Source organism: Phoenix dactylifera, chromosome 1 (assembly GCF_051530095.1).
Source record: "Phoenix dactylifera cultivar Ajwa chromosome 1, Ajwa_hap1_PhDact_Kaust_v1.1, whole genome shotgun sequence".
Lineage (NCBI taxonomy): Eukaryota > Viridiplantae > Streptophyta > Magnoliopsida > Arecales > Arecaceae > Phoenix > Phoenix dactylifera.
This window is the reverse complement of record NC_143190.1, coordinates 3820693-3846927: the sequence shown is the minus strand read 5'-3', so window position 1 is coordinate 3846927 and position 26235 is coordinate 3820693. Positions and strand designations below refer to the sequence as shown.

Genomic DNA, 26235 nt, shown 5'->3' with positions numbered 1-26235 from the left:
ATGAAACCTTCCATCTTGATTATATATCTCATCTTTCAAAGTTTTTAAACGCCACACTTGAAAGTTGAAACTATAACTAAAAGATATATTTTCTATTAGCAATGCCATTTCTTTTCTAAGAAGACACAGCGAACAGGAAATGGGTGAGAAGAAATGACTAATTTCCAATTAGAGCTTGACAACTCTAGCCAGGTATTGTTTCTATAAAGCCTTGTCATAGGCTTGCCATTGCCATGTGTCTCAAGAAGATGCTTAAGGGACATTTTATGATTCATGGAAGAGATTGTCTGGAGCTAGAACCATAGACCTTGCATATTGAGGATCACATAATAGAGTCTTTGGGCCTGCTGTTGACATTATCCTAAAGGCATTTTAATGCGAATTGACAGGTGCAAGTTGTGATCTAGGTGTGAAAGGCCACCAAGAATGAACCTGGACCATTTTTTCTGACTGTAGTAATTGAAAGAAACCTTCATCAAACTTAGGTTGGGACAAATTTGTAGATCAAACATTTTTCATCGAACTTGACATCAAGTAAATATCAGGTAAGCCTTTTATGAACCAAGAATTGCTCTACTCAAAGTCCAAGAGAAGAAATGACAATCATTTAATGCACAAATAAAAATTTAGTAAATTACTTTGGGTCCAGTCTTAAGGTGTTCTAGGTGCTACGGGCAACTGAAAGTATCTTTCAGAAGATCTGTCTGAAACATCAGCAGCTAAACATGACAACTGGAACTGTGATAATTATTGATAATGACTTGGCTGTGGAATAGAATGGATCAACAAGTCAGTGCTAATGTCATACATAGCTAGAGACATATGGAATGCTGTTTGTAACATGTACTTTTAAATAAAATGCGTCACACATCTATCAACTGTATTAGAATATTTTCTCGCTACAGCAAGGTGATAAATCACTGAGTGAATATTACAGTTCACTGAGAGGAACGTGGGAAGAGTTGAATTTGTATCAGCCCTTATCTAGTGATATTGAGCAGCAAAGTAAACAAGCAGAGGAATTTCAAGTGGCCAGATTTCTATTCATGGACAGACTTTGGCGAGTGATAATCTGCCTAGTCTAACCAATGTAAATGCCAGGCTCCAATGAGTTAATTTATCAATATCTCTGTCATGCTCATCTGCCAAAGCATCAACTAGTTCTGCTCTCATTTCTTCTGGGGGTAGAAGTGACAGTGGTAGAGGATGTGGAGGCAATAATACTGGACAAGGTCAAGATTCAAAAGGATGTGAAGATGTACACATCACAGCAGAACATACCAGACTTGACAAAAGTTGGGAAAAATATTGTAAGCCAAGCTGGACAAACCAAGTTACCTATACTCATGTTGATGATGAAACACAACAGTTTACCAATCAGATGGACAATAGTCTGTTATTCCTAATGGAGATTCAGTTACTCTCACACATGAAGAATACAAGAAGCTCATTAAAGAAGCTGCTTCTTCTAGTCAGCCATCTCCAGCTGCTACTTTTGTCCAGTCGAGTTATATCAACTCTTCTTTCCTATATGTGTGCAGCAACCACAATGGTTGATTGCACTTGTGTTGTGTTTCATTTGTTCCCTTTTTTTGACATAAACGTGCAAAGATTGGTGTTTCTGGTGTCCCGAAGTTTGCTTTTAGTTTACATATATTCTACATGTCCTCTGTCAATCTTCCACTCTATTAATTGTGCACCAAGTTGCTGATCTGCAAAGTGAAAGCATGCCTTCAGGAATTTGTGATCTTCCCATCTATCTTTGGTGTGTGGAATATAATTATCCTTATGGCTGATCAAGTAGACAAAAAACCTATATCAAATACCTCTGGTCCTCTGCAAAATTTGTAGGGATGCAGATTACATTTTTTGAAACTGTATGGGATCTTACCAACTTACCTCCTTGCAAACAGCCTATTGGATGTCGTTGATGCTACATTGTGAAATATTAACCAGATGGAAGAATTGAAAGACTCAAAATTTGCCTTACAGCAAAGAGGCACACCCAAAAATATGGTATTTATTATAATGAAACTATTTCTCCGGTGGCCAGATTACACACTGCTCATCTAGTTTTTCCAATTTCAATTAACTTGGATTGGCATCTCTTCTAGCTGGATAACAAAAATGCATTTCTACATGGTGACTTATAGGAGGAAGTTTACATGGATAAACCTCTGGGGTTTGTTGCTTATGGGGAGTATGGTAATGTATGCAGATTGAAGAAAACATTTTATGGTTTGAAACGGTCTCTTAGAGCATGATTCAATAAATTCAATGAGGCTATGGTGAAATATGGATTCAAAATATGCCATTTTGATCATTCCTTATTTGTACAGAAAAAGACATCTGGCATCACTATTCCTTGTATATATGTCGATGATATTATTGTTAGTGGTAGCGATCATATTGGAATATCTTCTGTAAAGGATTATCTAGAAAGGATATTTCAAACACTGGATCTTGGACAGTGGCGCAATTTTCTTAGGATTGAAGTTGTTTGTTCAAAAGGTAGCTTAAATTTATCCTAGAGAAAATATGTGATAGATTTGCTTTTGAGAATGGAATTTTAGGAGCAAGTCCAGCTGATACATCTGTGGACTCAAATATTTAGTTGATAAAGGAAGGTGACTTGCTTGAAATCTAGGACAATATCTATTTGACCATCAATCATCCAGACATTACCTTTGCTGGAGCATGGTCAGCTAATCCATGCATGCTTCTAGAACAACTATTGGAAAGTTGCATGTTGAATCTTGCGATACCTTTAACATGCTCTAGGAAGGGAACTGATCTACAGGAAGTATGGTCATGTAGATGTTGCTGGTTATTCAGATACAAATTGGGTAGGTTCACCAAGTAATAAAAGGTTTACTACTGGATATTGTACATATGTTGGAAGAAATTTAATTTCCTGGAGAAGTTAAAAACAGAATGTAGCAGCAACTGGCAACACCAAGTGCAGAAGCAGAAGATAGAGCAACAGTTCATACTGCATGTGAATTAATGTGGGCAAAAAATCTGTAACAAGAATTAGGCTTCACAATAAGTAAGCCTATGAGGATGTTGTATGACAATCGAGCAGCAATTTTTATTGCTAGCAATCCAGTGTTTTGTGAAAGAACAGAACACATAGAAGTTGATTGTCATTTCTTTCGTGAGGTTGTTATAACCAAGGAGATTATACTTCCATATGTGAATTCAAAAAATCAGTTGCAAGATTATTTCACGAAAGCACGAGCAACATAGATTTCTGATTCTATGTGCCAAGCTGGGCATGGATCACATCTATGCTGCAGCTTGACGGGCAGTATTACTAGCCTAACATAGTTGTCGTCTTTCATTTTTTAGATGCTCCTGTACTAGAGAGGTAGTTTAGTCTTTTGCACCCTTTAAGTGATCGACCTTATTAAACAAATAATGAGATGAGGATCTGACCTTGTTGAGTGATCGAATAACTCATCTTATCTTTCTTTTCTTCCATTTCTTCTCTTTCTCTCGTTTTTCTGTTTTCTTCCTTATACTTTCTTCTTCATTCTTTAATAAAAGATTCTTCAATTTTCTACTAGCTGAAGTATATAGCCGCAGACAAGGAACAGCAGAAAGATCGGATGTAGATCAAATCAGATCAAATAGATCTAAATCTAATACATTGTGTAGCCACTACCACCAGTGCTCTTAGGCTATGTTTGCTTGCAAGAAAATTTGCTCATAAAACTTATTTTTATTGGAAAATCTAGTTGTCCAATCGTTTATTTCATTAGAGCACAACAAATTAGGAAATCTTATAAATAGCTTCCATGGAACAGTGCTATTTTTTTTATCTTTTCCATTTTCTTGGTTTTCCACAGAACAAAAGATACCCTTGGTACAGTCACAATTTCCCTCAATAATGTGCAGTTGTTTTGGAACCTAGATGCTATCTACATGATTTGTTGGTTATTCTTGGGGTTTCTTGGCATTGTTGGTACCAAAGCTGGACTTATAGTATAGGAGCATAGCTTAGAATTAATTTTAGCATTCTTTTTAGGATCATTATGAATGTCAATACAATATGCGATGAACCCTTGAAGTTGGAGTTGGAATGCTAAGCTTTCAATTTATAAATCTTTGATTGTCAGGTGAAGTTTTGTTCTTATGTAGTTGATGAATTTAGCACCATGTTCTCTCAATTCTAATAGTGTAGTAGGTTGATTAAAGTAAAATAGTGGAAAAAGATTGCTATTATTATTCACAAATAAATAATATAAGCAAGCATAAAAATAAAAATTTAAAACTACTTCAATCTAGAGAGCTATTCCTTGAGGAAGATGATAGCAACGCAGAAACATTTTCTGAACTATGAATCTAATTTAAATTTGAAGAGAGCTCACTGGCTTACTGAAATTCTCTAAGAATTATTGGTAAAACTACTCTCTGTTCTCGATTCCTCTCTCTCTCTCTCTCTCTCTCTCTCTCTCTCTCTCATGGACAGTGAAAATTCTCAATTTGGAATTGGGAGAATGTATGATTCCTATTTATGCATATAGGCTAGAAAGTTCTCTTCTCCATTTAAATTGTTGCATTTTGGTAGCTATGGTCAAGCTAAAAATATTGCAACCATAGAAAATAATATCTGGGTGGTTACCTCCCAAGTTATCTTGAAGGAGCATATAGTGGAGACTGAAATTCGTTAAAACTTATTATCAGCATTGAAATCAAAAACAAAATCTCCGGATTTAGCTAACTGAGAGCTGCCATGGACAATAAAAACTGGAATTGAAGTTCTTAAGCCCTATTGTTAAGTTATTAAATAGACCCCTGTAATTTTTATTATTATCTTTCGGTTTCCTGTATATTATCTAGTCACTTAGGTCACTTGCTTGAGGGCCTAGCAAGCATTATTTTATTTTAATGCTACTTGGTCAACAAGTCATCTCACATGCCACTTGCTTGAGTGCCAAGCTTATTGTATTTTAAGATTAGTTTCCTACTAGACACCATACTTGGCCATTAATGCTTGCTAGGGCATGAAGCAATGGGCAGGTTTGTAAGTAGTGATTACCTTTCAGTCGAGGAGCATATTTTTCATATATGACTTTTAAATTATCTATAAAGAGATCATGTAATGTTGATGAATGAAATCAGATTTTCTCATGCGAGTATCCTGTGTGATGCAAAATGGTGCGAGGCCCAAGTTCTTTATATATTTCTCTTCTCTTCTACTTCACCACAACATTAATTTTCCTTTTTTCTTTTACATATTCTTGATCTGATTCACCTTCTTGATGCAAAAGCCCAAGCCCTACCCACTAAATCCTTAAAACCCTATAGCTATCCATTCCACCTTAAACCGTTTTCCACCTTTCACTATCATGGCCCCAAACAGACCCTTCTAACCATCACAAACCCACCTAAACCCTAGATTCTAGAGGCTGTAATGCTTCCTCACAGCAGCAACCTTGTTTAAGCCTTTATTGGTTTATCCACTCTTTGGTTCCCTACAACAGGACTACTAAGAGCATTCCTAAGCTGATGAGTTAAGTGAGTAATCTGTACCACACTGCTCATAGGATTTGGAGAGGCTTTTAATACTTGAAGGTGCCTATCAGGTGATGAACGGACACCCTCCATCAATACTTCTTGAATATTGCTCTTGCTTTGGTTTTCTACAGCAAAGTAGTGTTCTATTTGCTTAAATATTCTAAATCTGATCTCAGCTTTACTTTTCTAAGTTATCATTTTAGCAATAGATTGCATCACCTACTAGGACCTTTAACATGAAAGTTTTTAAAAATCGAATGCTTTCAGTTGTTGCTTAAACATTTATGCATATCATCATCTTAGACAGCATATAAAACCTAGGCCTTTAGGTAGGGGCGTGCACAGTTCGGGTTGGGTTGGTTTAGGGGGTATTCCTGAAATCGAACCGACTTAAATCAATTTTCTAAAACTACAACCAAAACCGAACTAATCATATGCTAAAATCAGTTCAGTTTATCGGGTTGTGGGCTTTTGGGCTTTTATCAAATGAGCAACTAAACTGGATGGGCTAAATGGGCTTTCGTCGATTTTAGTGAGGATGGGCTAAATGGGCTCCTCACTGAGTTTTAGTGAGGCTTGAAATTAATTGCAAACCAAGTCTAACAGTCCAACCTATCTGTCATCTATCTTCCATCACCTTCTCCGCATCCTTCACGGGGCTCCCCATCCTTTCCATTTTCTCCCCATCCTCCTCCCCATCCATGATGGCTGCTAGTCTCTCAAGTCTCAACGGAAGCCTCCACCACTTCCACTTCCCCGACGAACCCCTCCCCAAGCTTATCGAAGACCTCCGTCGAGACCTTGATGAAGGACTCCACCTATGGAAACTTGCCAGAGATCTTGATTCTGATCAGATCCACCTTCTCTCTGCCTCCTAGAATTGCCGCGATGGCGTCGAAGACCGCTACCGAGACCTTGTTGAAGGCCTCCGTCCATGGAAACTCACCGGAGATCTTGATCCAAGTGAGATCAACCTCCTAGAACCGCCATGATGATGCCAAAAAGCCAAATGGAGACAACTTCCACAGGGTAGATCGCCTGGTGAACAATTGAGATCTTGCCATATGGGGTGTCGATTGGCATGATAGATGTAGCCAGCTCATCGGAAGGACTTTGCTCCAACAAGAAACGCCTTTAGTGGGCAAAGTCCCAAGGGGTTGGAGCCTTGGAGGAGGAGGCATGGGAGAGTGACTCTGCTCCAATGATGATGAGGAGAGTGAACAAAGTCTCGAACAACGATCCCAAGCAGTGAACACATGGAGCAGGGGGAGATTTAGGAGAGATGAGAATACGAGCCACGGAAGGATCGAAGGATTGGGGGCGGCTGCAGCTAAGGCTATTGATTCAAGTAAAATGTACCAAAACTTAAACCGAAATCGTTGATGAACCAGGTGAACTAAACCGTTGATGAACCAAGTAAATTGTGAACTATTTTATATACATATACAGGTCAGTTCAGTTTAAGTTGTTTTTTTTTATAACTTAAACCAAAACTAAACCGATTTTTCCGATTCCAAAATTTTCCAAACCGAAACCAAGCCGACTGTGGAAAAACCCGACCCAAACCGAATTAACTGGTTCAGGTTAGTTTTGCGGTTTGGTCGGTTTTCTCGTACACCCCTACCTTTAGGTTGTCCTAAGATAGCACATATGAACACATGGATAAAATATATAATGATAACATTTAAGTTTTGAGCTGACAAAAAATAGCCATCTAAAATTAGATGTGACATCGATGTGACAGCAAAAACTCTTGTCACTAGCTCGTAAAGTCTACATAAAATTTTGTAAAGAGCCACTTATGCCTATCATGTACAGAAAATGAGCTTTCGAAATTCAGACAATTTCCAATGGAGAAGATAGACTTCTTTATGGAAGAGCATGATAAGCAATTAACATTTGCTTTAACGAAGATGTTAGGGTTTTTTATGAATCATAAGCATCATGTGGTAGTGAAAGGAAAGCCAGGCTTAGAAATTTTTCTGCAACAGATGCCATATAGAAAATAGTAAGAAGGGAGAAAAAGAAAAGAAAAAGAAACCTTAGGATATAAATCAAGGTTCGCCAAATCGGCAAGTTTGGAGCATACTGAACTGGACTAGTTGGAGATCGATACGGTTCAAGCATTTAATATAAGACAGCCAGGTTCCTCGTGCGACTCAATTCCCCCCTCTTCCATCGCCATTGCCTGCGTTCAAGGGTTCGGTAAGTCCCTCTCCTTCCCTCCCTCTAGCTCAGGGTTGGGTCAGGGTTAGGGTTTCCCTCGCCCTCCCCCTTCCTCCTCCCCCCCCTCTCCCTCTCCGCTCTCTCTTTCTTTCTCTCTCCTTTTCTCCCTCTCCACCTCCCTCTCTAGCTCTTCTTGTGTTGGTACGCCCAAGAACAGCACAGTATGGATCCATACCGTGCCAAACTGCCAGCTAGCACCCCTCCGATACCGATTCCTCAAACCTTCATAAATATAATCGAAATGGGCTTTTTTGAAAATTAAAATAACATAACATTTCTAAAGAGGCCAAAAACTTGTTCACTTCTTTGTTTGATAAATTATTATGGGGTGGAATCAACAAGCATGTTTCTTCCAAAAGAAAATTATGTCCCCAAGCTTTCTAAAAAATCAGGAATCTAGGGATACCTTTTAACTCCCACACCTGACCCATCATCCTGTAATCATCTCCTTATCACACTCCCCCTTTTCAGTTTTTTCTCCTCTTGTGCACCATACAGGCCCTTTTAGTGTTTGTTTGTAGCACAGAAAGGGTCTTCCCTGCATTTTGAGACTTTTCTGGGATGGTTGAAAATGCATTTTATATGTATAGGCAGGGTATGCCGAATCGGACCGGGCTGGAACTGGTACTGGATCAACGTGGGATCCGGTACCAGAAGTTTTTATTGAAAAACTGGCCGGTATGACTGCCGTACCGGTATGGAGCCGATACGAACCCGGTACGTACCGGTCCGAGCTGCCACCAGTACGCTGACTGGTACCGGTACAGCGGACCTTATGGTATAGGTTTTGTGAACAGGCGGGATAACAGGCAAATCATGCTCCTTTAAATAAATGCAAATGCATTCTTGGCGTACTTGTGAAAACTGGAAAAATCAGCTAATAATTTCTCAATCTAACCTGTCATATATTTGCGAACTAAACAGCAAAGCTTGTCCATTCCATCTAACAAGAAACCAAGAGTTGAATCTGCTGCATCCTGCAATCAATAATATTAATATTATACATGGACTAAACATATGTACAAGGAGACAGCATGATGAACTGCAGAATGATTATTGATGTGCAGTAGGATTGGAAACTATATGCATTATGCAACTTACAATGTCAATAGGTATCACCCGTGCTGTTTTAGATTTTGATGATGCAATACCAACATGTTGGAAGTACCAAATTATCTCACATTGAGCCAAAGCAAGTGCAGAGAAAACCATCTGTACAACTTATAGACATCATAAAATGTAATAAGAAAACTACCATCTAAAAATCATCAAAACATGAACAGGCACACACCAACATGCAAGCTGATGCACATGCGGACATACCTAGAGACCGATACCAAAACAGAAACAGAGAGAGGGAAATTAAAACTTTCATATCAGACACACATACACTATAGACAGTGACAAACAAAAAATATTTGAGCTAACTACTTTTGGATTTTATACATTATGCTATAAGATTATCATGGTATACCTTTCAACCTTAATTCCTTTCCCAACTTCTCCCTGATGCAGGAAAAGATCAAATTTGTTGATCTAAACGTCCAATAGAGTATACAATCAGCAAGTCTAGGGTTTCTAAAATTCTTCTATGATTTTGGTGAATTTATGGTTTATTGAACCTTTTTTTGGGTATGGACTCAATTATATCCACCAGGGAAACTTCAGGGGCTGCCGTTCCTGACCAGGTTTTCTGCAATTTGCAACCATTTAGCAGCTAACAAGCTACATTTCCTTACCAGTTGAATGTCCTAGCGTTCATGGGAGGCCCTCTATTGCCTCCAATAACCCTGCCAATAAACTGATAATTCTAAGACAGTTTATCCCAGATTGGTGACCAGTTGTAAATACTTTCTCACTCCTACTTAGCCTAATTGCTTAAAGTAGTGCTCTCTGGAAAGGCCTATTATCATGCCAAAAAAAGGCTTGTGTTATGAAGATAATGACCAGAAAATAAAAAACGAATCATCAAGTAGGTTTAATTTCTCAATTTTCAGTTTCAGGTGAAGGCTTTGCATACAAAATTTCAGGTTACAGTATTCAGATGGGTATTAAAAAGTATTTAAATGAGGATCTATAAAAGATAGCAAGATCATATCTACAAAACTAATTAGTTGAGAAATGATTCACGGGGTTAAGAAAATGGAAGCAAAGATAAAATGAGGACAGGAATTATGAAAAATGCAGCAACCTACAAGAAAAAGAATACCTAACAAGCATTGGTACAAGTCAGCAAGTTCACAAGTGGGTGAGACAATGGTGGTTACAAGAGGACTAGAAATAAGGAAGATAAACATTCTGCAAATAGCATATGGCTACATCATCAGTCATAATCTGCTTGTTCCATTCAAGCTTCCAATCTTCCAACTTACAGCTTTGTAGGAAGAGAAATTACAAGGGAATAACTCAAGCATTTTCTTCCCCATCAATATGACAAGATCAACACTGGTGACTCACTCAAGAAAACTGAACAGCAAATCATTTGCAAGTTTAACCAATGAATAAGTAGCAATCACAGTTGTAAATTTATCGCATGAGGACACTGGAACTTTAGGCAAACAAAAGTTTGAGGATCTTTTAAGGGCCTATATAGCATAGTAAATGCAGTGGGTATTTCACCGCTAATTCATGGTTAGATATTTTGCATACTGTATAGATCCATAGATATGAACAAAAGGATCAAAAAATCAGATCTGATGATATAGATCCTGAAAATACCATCTACGTTTGTTTGTTAATTAGAAAAAGCTATTTATTTATATGTTTGCACATGATATCAGTTTTAACTTTAGTATTATATCAGAATTCAAGGATGCTAAATAAAAGGGAATATTTCAAGATAACGTGTAATTTCATCAAATAAGTTACATATTTTACCCATATTTAGCCTCAAATCTTGAGTTGTGCCTCCTTCCAGATCACATTGTTGTGCAGGTGAACATGTCAAAATTAAAATATATTTGGTGCATCTAAATCCAATTAAAAGTGGCTTTCATAGGCCTTACTTTTGAGCCAAATTCATGCATATTGGTTATGTTGTACTTAGGTTTTATAAAGGTTAATAGGCAGATATTCAAGTAGGGGTCTTTAGGACATCAGTATGAGCCAGCAGTTTAGATTGTACACAAAGTATATTAGTGAACCATAGGCCTCCTTTCCTTCTTTAGCTTCTCTTTTATTTTAAAGATTCTTTTCTAGTCTTCTTTTGTCTTAAAGAGTAACACAAGACAAATGGAATATTATTGATACGCCTGGATTTGATGATGTATCCAATATTAGCAATAAAATAGTGACTTGATAATCTTTTGCATGAATACAGATAAATCTATCATCCTTGCATGAAAATAGAGAAGAAATTGTTTATGAATCTAACAAAATCATATGGCTTTTACCACATAGCCTGCACATAAATTGCAAGCAGAACTTTACCTGGATATTAGGGGCCAGTAAACTAGGTTGATCAGCAAAAAACTGAACCATTCTTCCAATCTCTTGTTTTAGCAATATCCTCCTTTCTCGGTGTATGGCATCACAACAAATCAATGTTTGTTCATGTACCTCGCTGCAGTAAGTCATCATTAGACCATTAAAATTACCAATCAAGTATGAGTTCAACCAGTTAACGACAAATCACAAAATCATACACTAAAAGAACTAGCAACAATAAAAGGAACTGGAATCATAATTAAGAAATAAAAAGACATTAGGTAAAGCAACAAGACTATACAAGTATACAACTGATGGAGTTCTATTGAGAAAAGGAATTCTTTTGATGTCATGCCCTCTTTAGTGCAGGCAACAACACATTTCAAATAAAGTTACAGAAAAAGTGATGAGTATGAAACTGGTGCAATTCCATTAAAAATAAATCAAGGTACGTCGTCTTGGTATCGAGCCCCATACCGGTGCCACCCTATCACTGTATCGGCACGCCAAGTATAAGGGTTGGTTCGGTGTGGCGAGTGTTGGGACGCCCCGCGTACCATGTACCGGTACCAAACCAATACAGTATGGTACGTCCTGTACCATAGTATGCTAAACCGGCCGGTTCAGCCCGTACGGGACCGGTTCGGTACAGTGGTGGAAAACGATTATGGCCCCATAGAAGCCGAAACCAAACGGTATGGAGGGCATACCGGTGCGAACCAGACCGGTTCGCACCGGTACAAGGCCGAACCGGACGAACCGGACCGGTTTCGTCCCGTTCGTTGTGGCATTACAGGGGCAAGTAATGCCAATGTAGCTATGCTACAGCGGCATTTAATGCCCCTGTAGCGCACTGTGGCCGGTTCGAACCGGTTCGGTAGACCACCGGTACGCCTACCGGTACCGGTTCGGCGGACCATATTCCGTACTGTCCAGTTTGACACGGTATGGCATACCCTGAAAGAAATGTTATGATATAGGAGGAAAACAAATTCAAAACTCCTTTTAATAACCTACCCTCCTGCTAATGTAAAAATACATAATCCACAATTCCACGTTGTGTATTTATTGGGATTACGGACCCACAAATGTCACCATCAAGATGCAAGAAAAGATAGTGGACAAGGAAAGGCAGGTCAAAATGAACTGCTATAAGGGTTACATGCATCAAGATGTTTTGGGCTTTCATAACATACAAAACAAGATAAAAATGAGAAGTGATATGTGTAACTATCTATTGAGCAAGACGATGAGAGAGAATTGGAGTAGAGGAATAAACCTCTTTTTTTTCTCAGCAAGAGGGGAAAAGGAGAAAAAACATCACCATATCACTTGCTTTTAGTGAGGTGACATCACTTAATGATTTTTCTCTCTCTAAATTCCATACACTATGCAGTTACAAAGTTTTTATAAAATTTTTGGCCCCACTCTCCCACCTCATAATCGCTCTCTCTCTAACTCCTACATGGCAATCCTTTTGCTCTGTTCTTCATTACCTTAAATCCAAGTAACATCCATTTAAAATATAACCATCATAATCCATGGTTGCGATCTAATTTTAAATCTCCTTATGATTATCGCAACCCATGATTCCATCCAACCTTTCTAATTTAAAAAGAAAATTAAAAAAAATCCTTCCAACTCCTACATTGCTGCTTGGGAAACTACTATTCGTGTGCCCTCATAAATATCCACTAAGACCTCTCTCTCTGCCCCATCTCTCTCCTACCTCAAATGTAAAATCTTGAGATTCCATGGCACTATTTTCTGAGCTATTAATTTTTTAAGTTATTCTTTCCCTTCAGATGGGTGCAACCCTAACCTCCCTCTTTCTTGCTTTTCAGCATTTCTTGATCTCTCTATAGCACAATGAGAGTATCTATGGAAAGAAGAAAATAGACAATGTAAAATACAGCATGAAATATTAACTAAAATGTTTAGTGTCACAGGCTGAGCACAGGTAGCCATGCATGAACTTCATGGCCATGTTGACATATTGGAAAAAGAGCCAATGCATATGTGAGGCATGCATAGCACAGTTCAGCTCTTTATTTTCTTTTACGTGGCTGAGTTCTGTTTGCACTCCATATATTCCATTTATTTTCATGTTAGTTTCTTAATCACATTTTTTGAAGATTTTTTACTCTCCATATTGTAAATATTTTGTGATATCATCTAATCCAATCTAATCATTTGTTATTTTCTACTTTTTGTGTGGCTATGGTACTCAATGCTCTCTATTTATATATATAGGGCTGCAAATAAGTGGTACAGTGAAATGATAACTTGCATCATAAGTAGAGCATTGCATGTATATCGTGTGGAATCATGCTTTACTAAGTATTCTGTATCTTAATAAATATCTTTCTTTAGCTAAAAGCACAGTAATAACCATTTCTACCTATCTAGCCACATCATTTGACCAAGCAATATTAAATTTTGAATATTTCAACTATCTGAAAAAAACAAAATAGTTAAGAATAATAAATTATCACAATTTATTCAATTGAGCTTTGAAATATATATATTCGTTGTTGATTGCTTCTTTTTCTTTGCTCCTTTGGAAGAAAGACGAATCAGTACATTGGAAACAATTAGATTGAGGTGGTACAACTATAAAAAATAAGTGTTTCATATAACTAAGATGATCGGGCAAAGATGGAGCGAGGCTTTGGTAGTCACGTGGATAACATTGAGTATGTTCACAGGTTGACTCCATATTGTAGCTGCCCTTTAGAACATTGGTCATGAGCAAACTTGCTTATTAGGTTACTGAGATAGTTTGTTAGTGAAAAAGTCATTTCTTTGGGTGATCATATCTATTTCTACCAATTTAAAATAGTGACTGCATTAACTAGATGTTAAAATGCCATTTCACATGGATCATCAATGTGTATATGACAACACCGATATTTTATTCTCAAGGGAAGGAACATAGAATGTGCATCCATACCTACTCGATCACTTTGTTCAAAACTAGCCCATTTTACATCATATGATACTCAATACCAAGGTTTGCCATATTGCCCCGAACTGCCCAGTTTGGGGCGTACTAAACCATACTAAGACGGAACCAGGATGGTTCCCTCTTTGGTTCGAAAAATGATGCGAACCATTCCAAACCAAGCAGTTTGGAGTGGTACTGATACGAGCCATTCGGTTCACACCGGATTGGGCTCAATTTGAGCTCCATACCCCACACCATCCCCCTCCCTCCCCCTCCCCCATCAATAATAGAAGAGGGAGGTTGAGAAGGCCTCCTGTGCCTTCTCAGCCCCTCTCTCTCTCTCTCTTTTTGAAAATCTTAAAAAAGGAAAAACACCAGATTTCACAAGATTTGAGCTAGATCCAAGTTAAATCCGGGAAATTAGCCCCCTCCCCCTCATTTCCTCTTTTTTTTATTTAGAGGCCAAAAATCAGCAAAAAAAATGGGAGCATAAGGATCCACATGCCTTCTCGAGCAAATGTTTGTAGTGAAAGATAGATCATGCTAGTCAAGGATAAGGACATATGGAGAGCTATTGCATTGTCATTCCACCTCAGCCACATCCCTATTAATGCAGCAGACAACAAGTACTAACGGTCTGCCATTGCCTTCATCCAGAGCGTCGGACTGGATGTGAATCCGCTAGGGCCAAAGGGTATCTATAGTAGTCTTCTAGACAGCAATAAGGAGTTGTAAAATTGGAGAGCCTCCTACCAGAGTAAGTGGGACACGCATGGGTTCACTGTGATGTGTGATGGTTGGATAGATCCTTACAGACAAAGCATCATAAACTTTCTGACCTACTATGACATGAAGACTTTCTTTCATAAGTCAATTGATGCTTCTAATCATGCGCACAACGCTCAATTCATCCTCAGATTAAGAACTACATTACACTCGATAGCCTCATTGATAAGAAAGCAAGCTTGTATCAGTTATTCGTTAGTGCTGAGTGGCAAAAGGGCAAGTATGCTCAAGTCCACATGAGGAGAGTCATGTGGAGGGCTTGGTGACCAGCCGAAAGTTTCGACAGCAGGCCGATAGGATTGTGAAGGCTATCAAGCCATTGTAACGAAGTGCTGAGGGTAGTGGATAGTAAGAAATAACCCCAGATAGGCTTCCTCTATTGTATAATGATAGCTGTCCGGGCTCAGATCAAGGAGGCAGACCAAAGACATGCATAAGAGTATATTAACATCATCGACCAAAGGTGAGATTATTAGAAAGGTAGGAAGTTTTATCTAACGGGTAATTTCACTTATACACCTGTTCATCATAGACTATGGTGCGGTTTGAGTATAATTGTTATACTAAATCAATTGCAAATTATATTGATATTTATCTGAACCCAATGTTCCAATACACCATCATTGCGATAGGTACAGATGAGGAACTTTGTCTGAAAGAGGTGAGTTAACTTTGTCAACTTTGTCAACTCGCGCAACTAATTGACCCCATATAATATGTATCTTTTCCACAGACGAAAATGTTTAGAGAGGGCTCGAGCAACTTCGGCGACCATGTAGCTATAGCAAGCAAACAAAAAATGAGTCTGGGTATTTTAAGACATGGACTACAACTATTACATGGATGTTATACAATTAGTATTTAGTAGCTTCTGATATTTAGTTTTCTTGAATGCTTTTGTAGTCGAATGGTGGATCCACTTCGGCCTGTCATCCAGGAACCTAAGAGGGCTGGTGATTCAGATCCTCACGAATGGTTTCCTCCGGTGGATGTAAGAGTAACTAGTCTACCTTCACCCTCATCCATAACAAACAAAAAAACGTCTCGCATAGAAGCAATTGAAATATTGAATAATCTTGTATACATCCATTACAATCTGCATCTATGGCTAAGATGCATCAAATAAGAAATCGAGCTGAAGTACAATGATCCACTTCAAAACTTCATGCATGATGAAGAGGATCCAATGATCGGTTGGCTTGAGGATCAGTAGTAGTAGCCAGAGCCGGATGAGCCAGGATTGCCTCCTTGATCAACCAGTTTTGTAGCCATTGTCTATAGTGGATACGGAGCAATGGACAAAACAAAATATTCCACATTCACACCCAGCCAGTCTAGTCAAGGTGGAGAGCCCAGTCAATCCTCCTAGAAGAGTCAGGGCAAGAAGGTTGTTATTTAGGATAGCAAGAAAAGCAAAAGAAAGAAAGTTCCATCTTCTCTGGAAAGACTCGAGAAGGAATCCATTCCTCTGATTCGGAGACCAACGAGCCATCTGATGACCGGTTGTGCATATCATCACTTGATACCAGCGATAGTTTATCCCACGATGCATCTGGTAGCTAGAGGTAGGAGGGCACAAGGTATCTCAGTTTATGATTCAGTCCAAGGGTGGTCTTCAATTCATCGGTTAGTCCTAGTTTACTCATACCACACAGGATACGAACCACAGTGCACAACCTGGTAGAATCTGCGAGGACACCATTGCATACAGGAGACGAGCTCCTTATGGTTGTTCGGGAGGTGATGCTGTTGTAGTAAATGACATTGCATATGGAGTAGGGTCTGTACACATATTTAGTTTCTAGTCGCACATCAGACCCTATTCCACACTTGTAGTCTGACTCGTATGCACATGGATCGTTTGAGGTCGTACTCGAGTGGTTACTAAAAAATCAACCATCTTTCCGGTCGGATTTTGCTATCAGCATCTTTGTATGGCAGCCCAGTCTCAAAGTCAGATGGATGACTCCTTCCAACGTAGCTCTCCAGTGGATTACGAACTTAAGCATGGAGACCTATCGCACTATGGGCCTCTTTGAGAGTTGGTGAAGCTCCTCCAAAATACTGTTATGATCGTGTCTATAAGTCACATCGACACCCTTTAATTTTAGATATTGGTGTGTATTTTATACTTAAATACATTAAAATCGATTCAATTTGTTGTATTGTATGTGTTTTTATTTATAAATATATTGGTTGGCTACTCCAATTCTAATTCATGATAAAAAGGCATTAAAAAGACGTTAAAATCACAAATTAGACAATAATCCCAATAAAATTTTTAAGTAGAAATCCAAAAAAATGTGACAAGAAAAAAAATAAAAAAATAAAAAATAAATAAAATGGCAAACTAGTCAGCTCAGTACGCCAAGTGTCGGTATGATATCGAACCTATATTGTACCATATATGTGGTCAATTAGTATGGATTCCCATATTGGTTCAACAGATACCATCTATATGGACAAAGTGATTAAAGGCTATCAAGGAGCCTAGAGTTTTTGTGTAAAATTTTAGTACCGAAGACTTCGGGAAGTTGAAATGACTTTTGGGAATTGAAGTTTCAAAGTCCAGACAAGGTATGAGTTTATACCAAAGTAGTTTTTACGCTCCTTTTTGAAATACTAAAAAATATTCAAATGCTTGGATTGGTTGGTAACACTCTAATGAACTTAAACACTAAACTCATGAGTCATGACCAATCAAAAAGAATTATTATTTTTGTACCAAAAAAAAGAATTATTATTTTAGGTGATAAATATGTCTGGTGACAAAAATAAATTTATCTAATATTCAGTCAAACATCTCATTTGTGGAGTGTGTTGATCAATTTCTGCATGATATAACAGGTCATACAGATGCAGAATTTCAAAACTTTAGATAATTAAAAGACGCTTTAAAATAACTGTATGAAAACAGTGGTCATAGACAAATAAAAGAATATTGTTGTCCAGATTGTGCAGATTTTCTGAAAATAAGCTACTGATAATAGTAAGAAGCAAAGCACAATTGCAAGAGCTACCACATATGTTGATATTGAGCTCTGGTGCACATTATTTGCGAGCTAATGTGGATATGAGATTTTCTCGTAGAAATTAACAATTGTATCATGAGAAACAGCAAATAATATGGTGCATCACAAAAGAACCAAACACATCAAAGTGGATTGTCATTTTATTCATAAATGACTGAGAATAAAGAAATACTACTACATATATCAATTGTTGGATCGACTTGCTAATATGTTCATCCGGTCCTAGATCCAAGCCTCTCCAGCCTAGGTGTGACCCCTCTCTCTCTCTCAACCTCCCTCTCCTCTCTCCCACCTCTCACCCTCCCTCCCTCTACTTCCTCTCCAGCTCTCTTCCTCTCCCTCCCCCTCCCTGTGGTTCCGGTACGCCCAGTTTGCTACAGTACACTCCAGTACCCTACTGTACCGGTCGCCGACCAGCATGCCTATTGGTACCGGTCCTACCAATTTGAAAAGTTTCATTATCAAGGATTTTAAGATCATTGCAATTTATTGTATATGTATAGATATGTGTGTGCTATTCATACACATACAAACACATACAGAGAAAGAGTAATAAAATTTTATGCATGTAGTGAGAGCACTAATATTGCTAGAAAAAATGAAAAAGATGACGAATTTATTTAACTACATATGTGCAACCAAAAATAAAATAGAATTATAGATGTATGACACATACCATATCATTTTCTCAACCTGCTTTGCAACATTATACTCTAGGTCTGCTTCCTTTTGTTTTGCACGTCCAGATTTGGCCATTTTCTTGGATTCTAATATTCTTGGAAGTACATAAAGCTGATAATCTTCATGCAATAGCATATACTGAATGATACAAGTATCAGAAATGGTCAGCCACGAAAAAAAACCTATATGCTGGAATTTAATATATCATAGTTACCTCATCTCTGAATAATGTGAGAACTAAATGTTCCTTTAGTACAACCTGAAAGCAAAATATATAGGGATAAGAACAGAAACAAAGCACCGAATGGTTATATCACTCAATAAGATTTGAAAGACCACAGAACACTACAATCTATCTTTATATGAATGGTAAGCAGGGAGACGAAAACTATGAAAATATCAAGTTAGAAGAACAAAGAAGATATACAGTACTTCAGAAATTAGTCCACAGCCCAACTTGTATGATGTACTTGGAAACCTTGGGAGATAATTATTTACACAAATTTAAAAAAAAAAGAACTTTTAGAAAACTAACATGAGAAATGACAAGAAGGCCTCATTATAATATTCTTGTCATATGAAAATATCAAGCATGATCCTACACCCTAGATAGAAGATTCTGAAGCAGGGTCTGACAATATTGGTAAACAAGCAGCAATCTTAGCCTTATCTTAGTAATAAAGAAAGGAAAGAACTTAGTAAACAAAGATTAAGGCAACATCTCTATGTAATAGTGTAAGGTTCTTGGGATGTCACTGGTTCCTTCACTACAATATCAAAATAAGGAGGAGGACTAAAATCAAATACTTTGTTCACATTGCTGCAGACTCTTATATTGGACAAGCAGAACTTGATCATTAATACTTTCAACCTAGATGTGTCTCTTATAAAACAGCCTTATGATTCATTCTTTAACACTCAAAGTCTAGCTCTTTCCTACTTATATGAAGTCCATGACAATTACATGTTTCATTCTCCCTTGGCACAGAATTCTATACTAGTGAGGAAAATATCCCTAAATGTTGAAGCTTAAGACAAGAAATATATCATCATAAATTCATAATCAAATACTTGTAACTCTGTTGTTGTGCAATATAAGTATGTAACAACCTAAGTTATATTTAAAAAGAACATAGATATGTCTATCTCTGAAAAATCTGGAAATAAAGTATTCTGTTTCTGTGCTATGTGTTGAATTACTGATTAACACCATATTAGATGAAATCTTTTGAAGAAACTTTTCTTATCGAAACCTTGGGCTTCTATATTGTTTAGGCATAACAAAATTTATGTTTAAGAAATATGGAGGGCGGACTTGGCACAATGAAACACGGCAACAGCCACTCCATACGCAGGGGTAAGGCTTTGTACATCCGACCGTCCCCAGACCCCATAGTGGCGGGAGTGCACTGGGATGCCCTTTAAGATTTGAGAAATACCTTAGCATTTAAAAATCCCTATTCTGACTCAGCCAAAAGATACGGAATTTTTACTAAAACTAGGAAATCAATGTTTTATTCTTAAGGAATATGAAATTTAAGTATTTTATTGAACTCAAATGGACAATAGTTCATTATTTACAAGTAATGTTTTAAGCAAATAAAAATAAAAAGAAGATGAGGACATTTAGTTGAAATGATATACAGATAATTAAGATCCATCTCTCTATCTGTATTTACTCTTTAGCAGTCAACCTACTGAATCTAGGCTTCAACCCACTACCTTGGCAATTGACTCACATAACCAGCTTACCTGAAACGACCTAGTGAACACTTTATTAGAAGATTCAGAACCAACCTGTTGAACCTATATATAGGGGGTAACCAAAGAAAAAAATAAAAACAGAAGGCAGGCCTTGATAGTTGAGAGAGAGAGAGGAGGAGGAGAAAGGAAACTTGGATGGAGGTTTTCAAGTTTTCATTTGCATTATATGGAAAGTAATCCTGCCATGTATCTTAAATAATGTTATACTCTGGGTGCATGCAAGGTTAGCAGTACTAATAGCATGACTCATGCCAGTCATGTACCAACACACGGTAATTAAATATAAAAGAAGAAGACATTTACTTGAAGCAATATTCAGGCAATCAAGACCTGTCTCTCAATCTGTATTTACTCTTTAGTAGTCAATCTACTCAACCTAAGGCTTCAACCCACTAACTTGGCAATCGACACACACAACCACCTTACCTGAAACAGCCTAGTGGACACTTTAAAAGCTTTAGAGCCAACCTATTAAACCTACATATAGCGGGTAACCAAAGAAAAAAAGAAAAGGAGTAGGCAGGCATTGATAGTTGAGAGAGATAGAGAGAGGAGAAGAAGAAGAAGACGGGATTCTTAGATAGAGCTTTTGAGGTTTTCATTTATATTATATGGTCAGTAATCTTGCCATGTATCTTAAATCATGTTTCATTTTGGGTGCATGCAAGGTTGGCAATACACCAATACCAATACTATGTCTCGTGCCCGTCATGCACCAACATGCGGTAAATTGGACCATGCTCGTTAGGTACCAGTATCCCCAAATTGATTTTTTTCATTTTTTTCCCCAAGAGATGAGAAGGGGTGAATGATGGCAGGAAGGCATGGGGGATCAATCGGAGGAAGAGTGAGGGACATTGGATTCGATAGCAGAAGCAAATCAGATGGCATTGATCTACCGGCGAGGAAGGTAACACACTATCCACATTGGTGATTCCTTCAAGCAGAGGCTAGAGGGGAAGGGCAAAACGACGACAAGCAACAAGCGAGGTTCGGGGCAATAAGCTTGCAAATTGCAAGTGAGATAAAGATAGACAGAGAAGCGAGTGGAGAAAAGGAGGAAGGGTGCTTGACATAGGAGAGCGTTATATAGGAGGAGGGTTAGGATCGAGGTTTGGGTTGGAGCAAATCTGGCAAAACCGGTCAATACGGCATGAAACAGGCGAAACTGGCTATTTTAGCCCAATCTAGCCCACTTAAACATATGTGATACTTTGAAGTTTTATACCTTATTGTTATATGCAAAACCGGAGGTTTTTTTGAACCTCAAACATTAGAATTGCCTTTAGAATTAGTTTTTGAAACATAACAAAAACAATTTTTTATAAGGATCCTGACTATTCTTCCAACGAAATCTAGGTTATATACTAATCTAAAAAATTTTGATTCATATTTGGAAGACTTAGAAATCATGAGTTTAAATTGCTACCTCCAACTCGTATTTATACATCAAAACTAGAAATTCTGTTCTTGTTATAATCTTTTCTAAGTCTGTTTGTATTGGAGTGCTTATTTTCATTTGAGCCTTCCAAAGTGGCATATTTGAATATCTATTTAATCTTAAGCTAGAAACCTGCTTGAAAGATTTATGGAGCTCAAGCAATGTGGTATATAAGTGCCCTAAACCTCAAATTATTAATGAGGATATAAGCAGCCTTAATTGTATTTGCAATGAGGAATATGAGCGAAGCGAACCTTTCAGAAAATTCTAGAATATGTGAAGTATCAGAACTATTCTAAAATATTCAAAGTGCTTTGGTCATGTTACATTGTCTTCTTAATTCGTACATTTTGACTTTTGGAATTTTCAGCATTGACTTGTTTTAGGACCCCTGCTTAAACTTCCAAAAAAATTATTTCACCTCTTTAAAATTACGTCTCTCTAATCAAGTATTTGGATCCTTTCACAGTATCCTTTTCCTTATTCAAAATTTTGACTCCATTTCAGTGAAGCCACTCTTGCACTTTACTACGATATTTTGTGTTACAACTTAAAATCATTAGTTTTTCAATGAAAATGTGAATTCCTTGACTAAGGAAGAGTTTTACTTGCTGAGTTTATAGCTCAGTTCATTTATTACACAATCTTTTCAAAGTGATGAGTGAGGGCTATAGTGCCTCTTTTTGGTGGACTTAGTATTTGAATGATTATTCAAGCAACACCGACAATATTGTTGTTGTGTTTGGTTGTTCATTACATGAAGGTATGGTAGTATGGATTTCTAATAGGACATGTTTAACTATTTAATGGGATTTTATCTAACATATGTGGATTATAATACATTTTCAGTTAAATTGCATTTGATGTAAGGTTTCAATTAAGGATGGTCCAATATTGTTGTCTCTTTCCATCAACTAAGATGGAGATCTCAATAAGTGCAAATTCAAGGTCATGCGTTGTGACAAACTAGATTCTAGCACAATTTCCAGCACTCTACAGAGAACACCTGGTTAAATTTCCAAATAATTATTAAAACAAATTGTCTTCTATACTTCTGAAAAATAACATATCCTACTCTTAAATAAAGCATTGAATATGAACATCATGAGCAAGGTTCGTCGTACTGTACTGAACCGGACGGTACGAGGCATACTGTACTATATCTGTTCAGTACCAATCTATGGTATGGAGGGGGTACCGAGTGTCGTACCGACACTCGATACACCGAACATGCCCCATATCATACCGGACCAATACAATGATAGTACGGCACCGGTACGGGGCCCGGTACCGAGACGGCATACCTTAATCATGAGAATACACTGCTTCCATATTAAGGAGGGAGGGAGGGGTAGGACAGAGCTTTAGAACTTAAGCATGATCACTATGGATTTTTAACACACTTGGTTCAACAAGATCAAAGCTAGATAGAAAGCGTAACTTTGGATTTTGATGGTTTTGTAGGCAACATTGGCCAGTAAAACTTCACATAGACATGCCATCAGCCAAAACAAATACAATCATTCTTAAATACAGAATATAGTAACTAAGAAGTAAGAAATAACTGCAGGAAATATGAAACACAAACTCTATGTAACTTGCAGGGAAAAAATGATGATATATACCATTGCAATATCAATACTGGTAACACGAAGAAGTTCATCAGGACAAACAAGATAGCCAAATAGAACCCATTCTCGGTATGATGTAACATTGGCTAAGTCTTGAGCCCTCTGAAAGAGAAATAAGAACAAAACAGCATGAATTTCAAACCCAAACAAACACAAAAGATAGAGAACTAACTTAACAACTCAGAAACAGTGATGGTTTTGAACCATAGAGGAGAAACACACCTACCTTGGGGTGAGCAGAATTTGTGAGTATGTCAGGATAACGAGGGTGGAATGGACTAAGAAATCCCTCATTTCTCAACTTTTTTGTATCAGTTGAAAGAAAAATTGTTGGACCTACAGCCTCCAATACCTGAAATAAAGAATTAAAAAAAAAAGAATTAGTTGAGCCCAATAAGAGAAGTTGAAATATTCTCTTATCTTAGCACTAAAAGTCTAAAACAGTTCTGCTTAGTATTGGCAATTAATTGAGAAGAACTTTATGAGCTTTCAAAGTATATGCATATTTATCTCTTTAAGATGATAGTGACATTCCTAATGGTAACCATAGTTATAAAAACCAGACTGGACCTGCCAGTCCAACCAGAAAAACCAGCAAACTGGACCCCTGGCTGGTCCAGTTTTCATAGAGGACTGCTATTGCAGTTGAACCACAAGAAAACCACCGACACAGCCAGTTTTTAAAGAAAACTGGTGAAACGGGCAGGCGGAAAGGTGGGTTGGCGGGTCATGATGTTGAGATAAAACCTAAAAAACAATGTTTAACATCAGATTCAACCCACTGTCCATCCACATAACTACAAGCAGCTTAACCACCAGAACACTATGGATGTCCTTTTCCTAACGTAATTTAATATACTTATACTACATCCAGATCACTAAATAACTAATACTTTTCCTCAATTGTGCCAAGTTAGACTGTGACATAATTTACTGATCACTTCTTCCTATCAAACAGAAAAGTTAATAATTTTTTATCTTTCTTAGAAAATGAAAACTAATAAATATGTACATTTTGTTCTTCTGTATATCTTGAGAACTGTTCACCAAAAAAATTATTTCAGAACTTTACTACTTAAAATAATTTAAAATATCAATAAGTTTTACCATGTTTTGCTATATCATACAATAGTATTCCTTATAATTTTTAAATAAATAATTCATAAATATTTTCTGTTTATGTTGTAACTAAATACTAGTGTAGATATAATATAGATCCATGTGATTCAAAGAGTAGAATTTAGAATATTTTTTAACATTTCATCAGTATGAATCAGACAATAAAATTTGATTAATCCATTTGGCTATCGTTAAGGTGGAGAATTGAACCAAGAATTCTCTTTCTTCACTATTAATCCAATCACCATTCACATTTTTAATTTTTCTTATCAATGAATACCTGTATAACTTAGATGTCTCGTATTTTTTGAAAAAGTGATGTATGCACACAAAAAAAGAGGTCTTGTCAACCTAAAGCCGCTAAAACACTCCAAACAGCCTTTGATAATCATACATATTTATTTTAGATTATAATTATTTTTATATTTTTCAAATTTTTAATATAACTTAGTTATAATCCAGTCTAAGCATTTGACACGATGGTTGGACCGATGACCCAACAACCCGGCTCCTCAGTTGGGTCAATCTATAGTCCAAGTTTAATAACTACGATAGTAATTCTTCAATATAGTACTAACTAAGTCTGCAATCTTGGTATTGGGTGTCATACTAGTATGTGACCAGTTAGGAACGATATTGTATAGTATGCGCCTCATACTAAGATAGCTCTCAGCCTCTTTTTTCTCACTTTTTATCAAGATATTGCCTAAAACCAGATGGTATAGGCCGGTACGATATGGTAATATATCTTGATTTTAGGCAATACAAGGTGGTTCTGCTTGGTTTAGACTGATATGAACCAACTCGTCTCATTACCAAAATGAACGTCGATACCATATCGACATAGTACCAATATATTATGGTACGTCCGGTATAGGTCTATATAGGTCGATTGGAAGACCTTGGTAGTGATGCAAAACTAAGATTAAGGTTGAAGAATTCAATCAATAAGCATTCCTTTTAGAAGATAAGGTCATTTTGAAATTGTTTGGTACTTTGATTAATTTTGGAAAGAATTTCTTCTAAGGTTAAAATATCATGTACCCACCTGAATCAATAAAAGTTGGACACAATAAGCATCCCATACTAAGCAAAAATTCAACATATTGGATACTCCAAAGATTCACAATGATATAATAGGACACATTTTTCCGATACAAGAATTTTTGCATAAATTAATAATGACATGGTTATGCCTTTAATTTTTATATGCATATCAAACAATATGAATCCACTTTTATATGTTTGTTATTTTTATAAATAGGGCTTTATTCAACAGAGTATACTATATTAATTACTTAAGACAACATATTCACATCCAACTAACATAATGAAGACAATAAATCTTACAAACTAGTACAGTAATTATGCCTTTGGGTGTAACAGGTATCAAGTGCATTATGCATAGGCATGAACATAGGAGGTCATAAGAGAGATAGATTGGTCTTTGCCACCTCGAGCTAACTTTCGCAACCAAAAAATAAAATAAAATAAAAAATGCTTCAAATTGGTCTTGTTAGCTGGCTGACCCAAATCTAGATATCTTGGAAATCATGTCTTATACCATGTATATGTTCTTGAAAATTTTCATACCTTTTGAATTTTTTAAAATTTAAGCATTAATTTAAATATTATTTTCACAATGTATACAGATTTGAC

At 37.0% G+C, this 26235-nt stretch overlaps 1 protein-coding gene across 6 annotated transcripts in view; it reads right to left on the bottom strand.

The window, feature by feature from the left end:
• Positions 1-26235, bottom strand: part of GRL (transcription activator) — a 59047-nt gene that overhangs the window by 16828 nt on the left and 15984 nt on the right. For all 6 annotated transcript variants that reach the window (XM_088717493.1, XM_088717499.1, XM_088717470.1 and 3 more), the window contains 7 exons: positions 23684-23809; positions 23452-23559; positions 18836-18880; positions 18617-18759; positions 11179-11311; positions 8851-8961; positions 8648-8726 (listed from right to left, as the gene is read on the bottom strand). In XM_088717493.1, the coding sequence (XP_088573619.1) occupies positions 8648-8726; positions 8851-8961; positions 11179-11311; positions 18617-18759; positions 18836-18880; positions 23452-23559; positions 23684-23809 (745 nt within the window). The remainder of the gene's footprint in view (positions 1-8647; positions 8727-8850; positions 8962-11178; positions 11312-18616; positions 18760-18835; positions 18881-23451; positions 23560-23683; positions 23810-26235) is intronic.